Below are 9749 nucleotides of genomic sequence, written 5' to 3' on the forward strand. Positions count from 1 at the left end.
AGAGATACAGCCTCAAGAGTCATTTTGGCATCGTGCCTCAACTTCGTCGCTGCGGTATATGAAAACGGTTTCATCTGTTGACACAAAATTAATAACTGTTTGCTGTTATGATCTGAAGATGTTATGATTCGATTTTGGTGAAAATCGGACAAACGGTCTCGGAGGAGTTCGAAAAAGTATGTTTTTAAAGGAAATCAAAATGGCGGACAGGAAGTTTGGCCAAATATGTCAAACCTGGTATCTCTGTTCTCGGCATGACCCAAGGAATCCAAGTTTTATGACAATAGTCCAATTTAATCAAAATTTATTAGCATTTTTGAAAAATGAATTCTAAATTTTGACCACAAGTTACATTTAGTAAATTTAACACACTAAATTTTTCAACTAAACATCGAAATAAATCTAATTAATTAACTAAATTAACCATTTAAACTAAATTACTGATCTAATTATTGATCTAAAGCCCACACTGTCACTGTATGATAATTGAAATGAACTGATGACATCAGCGTTTTCTCCAGAATGGCTATACAGCTGAATAAAATTATGCTGCATTATTTTCCTGTTTAACACTGTAAAGCTGCTTTGAAACAATCTACATTGTTAAAAGCGCTATATAAATAAAGTTGACTTGACCACAAGGTGGCGCTGCCCCGAAATGTTTTGAGTACTTTCAGGGCTTGGTGCCGAAGACTCATACCGAGTTTAGTAATGATATGCCGATGCGTTCGTAAAATATAACACTTTGACAAAATTCAAAATGGCTGATATGGGAAAATCGTATTAAAATCGTCAGAGTGAGGTGTCAGAGTTTGGGGTCATTATGTCAAAGCATTGCAGAGATACAGCCTCAAGAGTCATTTTGGCATCATGCCTCAACTTCGTCACTGCGGTATATGTAAACGGTTTCGTCTGTTGACACGAAATTAATAACTGTTTGCTGTTATGATCTGAAGATGTTACGATTCGATTTTGGTGAAAATCGGACAAACGGTCTCGGAGGAGTACGAAAAAGTATGTTTTTAAAGGAAATCAAAATGGCGGACAGGAAGTTTGGCCAAATATGGTAAAATTGGGATCTATGTTCTTGGCATGACCCAAGGAATCGAATAAGACCAGTTTTATGACAAACGTCCAATTTAATCAAAAGTTATTAGCATTTTTTGAAAATTCATTATAACTTTTGTCCACAAGGTGGCGCTGCCCTGAATTTTTTTGAGTACTTTCAGGCCTTGGTGCCGAAGACACATACTGAGTTTAGTAATGATACGCCGATGCGTTCGTAAAATATAACACTTTTTGACAAAATTCAAAATGGCCGACGCCCCAAATGGTTGATATAGTTTTGTGATTTTTGGCTAAAGCATTCTGAAGGTATCATCAAAAATATCACATTTTTGTATCTCCTGACCACTAGGTGTCACTGTGCCGAAACTCTGCAGGCAGCCTCAAGTCATGGTTAGCATAACACACACCAAGTTTGGTTAGAATAAGCGTTGCGGAGATGTAGCCTGTGGGCACTTTGTGGATTTCATTTGTGCGTTATTCGAGAACCGTTTGACTAATCGTCTTGAATCTAAAATGGTTTTTTCGGCATCGTCTGAAGATGATCTGGTTCAATTTTCATGAAAATTGGAGCAACGGCCTAGGAGGAGTTCGAAAATGTAGGTTTTTCGGGAAATTCAAAATGGCAAAATTTTATGTTTCAAAAGTTATTAGCATAAACGCAAGTGCAACTTTGGACAGGTGGTGGCGCTAGAGGGATTGAGTTAGAGACTCCAAATTTACTGTGGTGACACTTCAGACTATTTCATAAGTTTCCTGCAAGCGGTTCTGCTATAGACTCAAGAGCAGAAGAAGAAGAAGAAGAAGAAGAAGAACAGGAACACTATTGATTACTATAGATGCCTTCGGTGCTTGGCCCATAATAATAAATCAAGAAACGTATACAATTTAACAATTTATAAAATAATACATATATATAATTTTTTTTTGCAAAATTCCTTTTTAATTTTTCCTGGATTCAGTTTTTGCCTGTTTTATTTTTCCTGGACTCTGATTTTAAGGTTAAATTAAATGTTAATTAAATAAAAGTCTAATTAATTGATATCATTAAACTTATACAATTTAACAATTTATTTCAATTTGAACAAAAAAAAAATTTTTAGGCATTTTTTCTGTTTTAATTTTTCTGGATTCTGATTTATTTTTTATTCTTTTTTCTGGACTGATTTAATGGTTAATCAAAAATCATGTCCAATTAATTGAAATCTCGAAACTTGTACAATTTAACAATTTATTTAAAAAAAACTTTTCGGATCGTATGATTTTTTTGTTGTTGATTTTTTTAAAAAAAAGTTTTCATTTTTTCTGAATTCCATTTTTTTCCTGGACTCTGTCTGATTTTAAGGTTAAATGAAATGTTAATAAATTAAAAGTTGAATTAATTGATATCATTAAAGTTATACAATGTACCAATTTATTTAAATTTTTAAAAAAAATCTATGATATCAGTTTTATTTTTTTCTGTTTACATTTTTTCTGGATTCTGATAAAATGGTTAAATTTAAATGTTATTAATAAAAAAGCACGTCTAATTAATTGAAATCAAGAAACATATACAATTTAACAACAATTTATATAAAAAATAATAATATTAATTTACTGTTTTAAATGTATGGACTCTGATTTAATGGTTAAATTAAATGTTAGTTATTAAAAAATAATTAATTTAAATAATTAAACATATACAATTTATTTAATTAATTTTAACAAAAAATACATCCCATGATATCCGTTTTATTAATTTATTTTCTGATTTAATGGTTCATCAAAAAGCATGTCTAATTATTTAAAACCATGAAACGTGTACAATTTAACAATATTTGATTTAAAGTTTAACAAACAATAAAATCAGTTTTATTTTTTTCTCAAATTCAGTTTTTTTTTCTTTGTTTGAATTGTTCTGGATTCCATTTTAACGGTTTAATAAAATTGTAATAATCAAAAAGTCTAATTATGAATTCATAAAACTTTAACATCATAATTTAGCTATTTTGTTACACTAATAGTGCCCTATGAAATATTATATTTCAGAAATTCTGTGTAATGTTTCTGGATTTATGATATAATACAGATTTATTATCAAAAACGGTGCTAATCAAATGAAGGCATTAAACAAAAATCAACAGTTCATATAATCTTTTGATTATATCTATAGTCTTTGTGCAGTTCAATATTCATGATCACGAGTTCATATCGTGAACATTTGATTTATTAATACAGAATTCTGTGTTATACAGTATAACATTTTTCTGCTCTGATTTAATGCTTCAATTAAATTTTAGTGATCAAAAAGCATGTCTAATTTATTGAAACCTCAATTTTTAAAGAAAAAAATGTAATTGATAAAAAAAAATTAAAACGTATCAATTTTATTAAAATTGATTAAAAACAAATTGGGGCCCTTTTTTAATTTTTCAAAATTCTGTTTGAATTTTTCCGGACTCTGATTTAATGGTTAAATTAAATATTAGTAATTAAAAAACCATGTCTAATTAATTGAAATCATTAACTTTATACAATTTAACAAATTAACTTTAGCAAAAACTAATTTTTCAATTTCAAGTTTTCTGGACTCCATTTATATTCCATTAATAATCAAAAAGCATGTCTAATTATGAATTCATAAAACTTTAACAACTTAATAATTTATGTTTTTAGGGCCCAAAGAAATATAAGATTTTCAGAAGTTAAAATTTTTCTGGATTTATGATGTAATACAAATGTATTATCAGAATATAAATAATATTTATGTAATAATAAATCATATGTATATGTAAAAAAATCTGTATTAAATCATATATTAAATCATAAATCCAGAAAAATTAAAACACAACATATTTCATAGGGCCCTATTATTGTAAATCAAATTGATAAATTATTAAATTGGTAAAGTTTTATGAATTCAATTGATTAGACCGGCTTTGTTGATTGGTGATCAAATGAAGGCATTAGACATTTATGTATTATTTTTATTTATTAATACAGAATTTTTCCGTGTTTCTGCTGGATTGTGTGACTGTAATGTGTGTGTGTGTGTTTGGATTGTGTGACTGTAATGTGTGTGTGTTTGATTGTGTGACTGTAATGTGTGTGTGTGTGTGTGTGTTTGGACTGTGTGACTGTAATGTGTGTGTTTGGATTGTGTGACTGTAATGTGTGTGTTTGGATTGTGTGACTGTAATGTGTGTGTTTGGACTGTGTGACTGTAATGTGTGTGTTTGGATTGTGTGACTGTAATGTGTGTGTGTTTGGACTGTGTGAGTGTAATGTGTGTGTGTTTGGATCGTGTGACTGTAATGTGTGTGTGTGTGTTTGATTGTGTGACTTTAATGTGTGTGTTTGATTGTGTGACTGTAATGTGTGTGTGTGTGTGTGTGTGTGTTTGATTGTGTGACTGTAATGTGTGTGTGTGTGTGTGTGTTTGATTGTGTGACTGTAATGTGTGTGTGTGTGTGTTTGATTGTGTGACTGTAATGTGTGTGTGTGTGTGTTTGGACTGTGTGACTGTAGTGTGTGTGTGTGTGTGTGTGTGTGTGTGTTTGATTGTGTGACTGTAATGTGTGTGTGTGTGTGTGTGTGTGTTTGATTGTGTGACTGTAATGTGTGTGTGTGTGTTTGATTGTGTGACTGTAATGTGTGTGTGTGTGTGTGTGTGTGTGTGTGTGTTTGATTGTGTGACTGTAATGTGTGTGTGTGTGTGTGTGTGTGTTTGATTGTGTGACTGTAATGTGTGTGTGTGTGTGTGTGTGTGTGTTTGATTGTGTGACTGTAATGTGTGTGTGTGTGTGTTTGATTGTGTGACTGTAATGTGTGTGTGTGTGTGTTTGATTGTGTGACTGTTGTGTGTGTGTGTGTGTGTGTTTGATTGTGTGACTGTAATGTGTGTGTGTGTTTGATTGTGTGACTGTAATGTGTGTGTGTGTTTGATTGTGTGACTGTAATGTGTGTGTGTGTTTGATTGTGTGACTGTAATGTGTGTGTGTGTTTGATTGTGTGACTGTAATGTGTGTGTGTGTGTGTGTGTGTGTGTGTGTGTGTGTGTTTGATTGTGTGACTGTAATGTGTGTGTGTGTGTTTGGACTGTGTGACTGTAATTAGATTAGATTAGATTAGATTCAACTTTATTGTCATTACACAAGTACAAGTACAAGTACAAGGCAACGAAATGCAGTTTAGGTCTAACCAGAAGTGCAATAGCAGCAAGTGCAGGATATATACAATGGTTGCGTAAGTGCAGGACATAAAAATGTTCTGAATATATATAAATATGTATAAGTAGAGAGATGGTTATTACTATAAGTAGAACTGAATTTACAGATGAATATATACAGTGAATAAATATACAGATGGCTATTACTATAAACAGAATTTACAGGTGACTATGTACTATGAATAAATATACAGACGGTTATTACTTGAACAGAATTTACAGTTAGAGGTATACAATAATATGTTAGGCTAATATGAGGAATATAGCAGTGGATTAAGTTAGTACAATAAATTATGGACAGAGCTATCCGAAAGAAAGTGTAAAAGTGCAGTGGAAAGTGGTTGCATATTCCAGTTAGAAGTACGGTGCAAAATGCAAATGTAAACATTGTTACTGTAAATACAGTCGGCAGTGCAGATGAGCATTATCCAGTTACGGTATGGTGGTGCAGAATGCATAAGTAAACAGTTGTTACTGTAATAAACAGTCAGTAGTGCAAATAACAAAGTGAAGGCAGATGTGAGGTAGGAGAGTTATCAGTTTATGAGGGAAGTGGATCAACGGGGGTTTGAGTTCAGTAAGGAGACAGCTCTGGGGAAAAAACTGTTCTTTAGTCTGCTGGTCCTGGTCCGGTGGATCCTGAAACGCCTGCCGGAGGGCAGGAGAGAAAACAGTCTGTGGGCTGGGTGAGAGGAGTCCTTGAGGATGCTGGAGCTCGATGCAGACAGCGTTTCCTCTGGATGTGTTCGATGGCAGGCAGTGGAGTCCCTGTGATGCGCTGGGCAGTTTTCACCACCCGCTGCAGTGCCTTGCGCTCCGCAACAGAGCAGCTCCCATACCACACTGCTACACAGTTGGTCAGGATGCTTTCTATTGCGCAGCGGTAGAAGTTCACCAGGATGGCCGAGGAGAGCTGATTCTTCCTCAGTGTCCTCAGGAAGAAGAGGCGCTGGTGAGCCTTCTTGACCAGGCTGGAGGTGTTGGTCGTCCACGACATGTCCGCCGAGATGTGGATCCCCAGGAACTTGAAACTGGAGACACGTTCAACAGCCATTCCATTGATGTGGATGGTGTCGTGTGTGCCTCTTGACTCCTTCCTGAAGTCCACGATGAGCTCCTTCGTTTTGGTGGTGTTGAGCAGGTTATTATCAGCGCACCATGTGGCCAGGTGCTGGATCTCTTCCCTGTAGGCAGTCTCATCGTTGTTGCTGATGAGACCAATCACCGTAGTGTCGTCCGCAAACTTGACGATAGAATTAGTTCCATACACAGGCTTGCAGTCGGAGGTGAAGAGGGAGTAGAGAAACGGACTTAGCACACAGCCCTGTGGTACACCAGTGTTGAGTGTGATGGATGTGGAGCAGGTGGATCCTGATCGAACATTCTGGGGTCTGTCAGTTAGGAAGTCCAAAATCCAGTTACACATTGAAGTGTTGATGCCCAGGTCTCCAAGTTTGGCAATTAACTTGGATGGGATGACAGTGTTGAATGCTGAGCTGAAGTCAACAAACAGCATGCGTGCATAAGTGTTTTTACTGTCCAGATGGGTGAGCACAGAGTGCAGTGCCATGGAAACGGCATCCTCTGTGCTCCTATTGCTGCGGTAGGCAAACTGGTGTGAGTCCAATGTGGATGGTATAGAGTCTTTTAGGTGTTCCAGGACCAGCCGCTCAAAGCACTTCATAATGATGGGTGTGAGTGCTACAGGGCGGTAGTCATTAGGGCACCTCGGGCTGGAGTGTTTCGGCACTGGCACAATGGAAGTGCGTTTAAAGCATGTCGGTACAGCTGCTTGGGCGAGAGACAGGTTGAAAATGTCTGTAAAAACCCCAGCGAGCTGCTCCGCACATGCCCTGAGCACACGTCCAGGGATGTTGTCTGGTCCAGCAGCCTTGTGCGCGCTGATCCGGCTCAGTGCCTTGCAGACATCTGTGGTGGAGAGTGTGATTGGTGGGTGGTCAGCTGAGGGTTTGAGCTTGGTGGCAGTTTCTCTGTTGTCTCTTTCAAAACGAGCATAAAAGTAATTTAGCTCATTCAGGAAGTTGACATCAGTGGCTGCGGGGGTGGAGTGGGGGGGTTTGTAGTCACTGATGGCCTGGATGCCCTGCCACATGCGTCGAGGGTCAGAGTTGGAAAAGTGACCCTCAATCTTAAGCTTGTAGCAGTGCTTGGCCTTTTTGATGCCCCTCTTCAGGTTTGCCCTGGATGCGCTGTAGGCTTGTGCATCTCCTGATCTGAAGGCAGTATTGCGTGACTTCAGCAGGAGTCGTACTTCCCTGTTCATCCAAGGCTTCTGATTTGGGTATGTGGTGATCTGTTTCTGGGTTGTAACACTGTCGATGGTGGTATTGATATGATCCAATACTGAGGAGGTGTAGGAGTCAATGTCCGTGTGAGCGCCACTGGTGGCTTGAGAAGCAAACATACTCCAGTCTGTGTTTAGAAACCTTTCCTAGAAACCTTAATGTGTGTGTGTGTGTGTGTGTGTTTGGACTGTGTGACTGTAATGTGTGTGTGTGTGTGTGTGTGTGTGTGTGTGTTTGATTGTGTGACTGTAATGTGTGTGTGTGTTTGGACTGTGTGACTGTAATGTGTGTGTGTGTGTGTGTGTGTGTGTTTGGACTGTGTGACTGTAATGTGTGTGTGTTTGGACTGTGTGACTGTAATGTGTGTGTGTGTGTGTTTGATTGTGTGACTAATGTGTGTGTGTTTGGACTGTGTGACTGTAATGTGTGTGTGTTTGGACTGTGTGACTGTAATATGTGTGTGTGTGTGTGTGTGTGTGTGTGTTTGATAGTGTGACTGTAATGTGTGTGTGTGTGTGTGTGTGTGTGTGTTTGATTGTGTGACTCTAGTGTGTGTGTGTGTGTGTGTGTTTGATTGTGTGACTCTAATGTGTGTGTGTGTGTGTGTGTGTGTGTGTGTGTGTGTGTGTTTGATTGTGTGACTCTAATGTGTGTGTGTGTGTGTGTGTGTGTTTGATTGTGTGACTGTAATGTGTGTGTGTGTGTGTGTGTGTGTGTGTGTGTGTGTTTGATTGTGTGACTCTAATGTGTGTGTGTGTGTGTTTGATTGTGTGACTGTAATGTGTGTGTGTGTGTGTGTGTGTGTGTTTGATTGTGTGACTCTAATGTGTGTGTGTGTGTGTGTGTTTGATTGTGTGACTGTAATGTGTGTGTGTGTGTGTGTTTGATTGTGTGACTCTAATGTGTGTGTGTGTGTGTGTGTGTGTTTGACAGGGGATGATCCACAGAGACCTGAAGCCGGTCAACATCTTCCTGGACTCTCAGGATCATGTGAAGATCGGAGACTTCGGCCTGGCCACAGATCACCCCGCTAATGTGGTACCACACCTGTTATAAACACACACACACACTCTCTTACTCACGAGTGTGTGTGTGTGTGTGTGTTCTCACTGTCGTGTGTGTGTTTCAGGCTGCAGGGAAACTGGAGATGGAGGAAAGCAGCTCAGGGTTTGTCCCCAAACAAGATCCAACAGGTCAGAAAGCCCAGTCACATGATCATGTCACATCTGTCAAAACACAAATTATGAGCTGTACACTGAAAGCGTGTGTGTGTGTGTGTGTGTGTGTGTGTGTGTGTGTGTGTGTGTGTGTGTGTGTGTGTGTGTGTGTGTGTGTGTGAGAACTGTGTTTATGAGCAGAAGTCATGGACATTTCAAAATAAGAGTCCTGGTGTACTTCAGGTTTGGTAAAAATGCTTTGGTTATTAGTGGTAAATCATTTATAGGCATACTTTATATATATATACACAGTTTAAAGTAAGCTTATAAATAATATTCATGTAATAATATATAATATTTATATGTAATAAATCTGTATTAAATCATAAATCCAGAAAAATTAAAACACAACACATTTCATAGGGCCCTATTATTGTAAATCAAATTGATAAATTATTAAGTTGGTAAAGTTATTTAAATGTAATTGATTAGGCTTTTTTGATTATTAAAATTGAATTAAATCATTCAAATTGGCTCCATAAAATTGAAATGCAAAACAGAATTTGGAGAAAATAAAAAGCAATTTGTACTTTTAATAAAATGCATTTAATTTAATTTTAATTTTTAATTGTTGACATTTATTTTAAGCATTAAATATGAGTCCATAAAAATAAAAATAAAATGGAATACATAAAAATTCAAATGTAAAAAAATTATTTTATTATGGATTTTATAGGGCCCTCAAAAAGTATTTTGTTATATTTTAAATAAATTGTTGTTAATTTGTGGAAGTTTCATGATTTAAATTAATTAGACGCTTTTTGATTACTAACATTTAATTTATCGTTAAATATGAATCTATATGTATAAAGTGCTGTCAAATAAAAGTTAATGTTTACATAAAATATACGTGTGTACTGTGTGCATATGCGCACATGCATGTGTATATTTAAGAAAATATTGTATTTAAATTTTAAATTATGTAATAAAAATTGTATAAATATATATACA

The 9749-nt window shown here is 36.3% G+C and overlaps 1 protein-coding gene across 1 annotated transcript in view; it reads left to right on the forward strand.

Annotated features, from left to right (window-relative positions):
* Window positions 1-9749, forward strand: part of eif2ak4 (eukaryotic translation initiation factor 2 alpha kinase 4) — a gene marked incomplete at its 5' end in the record, with an annotated part of 140520 nt that overhangs the window by 21411 nt on the left and 109360 nt on the right. Inside the window, 2 exons of the mRNA XM_079833966.1 lie at window positions 8515-8619; window positions 8711-8774. Of these exons, the coding sequence (XP_079690092.1) occupies window positions 8515-8619; window positions 8711-8774 (169 nt within the window). The remainder of the gene's footprint in view (window positions 1-8514; window positions 8620-8710; window positions 8775-9749) is intronic.

The sequence above is a fragment of the Gobio gobio genome, assembly GCF_949357685.1.
Source record: "Gobio gobio genome assembly, chromosome: 13".
NCBI lineage: Eukaryota > Metazoa > Chordata > Actinopteri > Cypriniformes > Gobionidae > Gobio > Gobio gobio.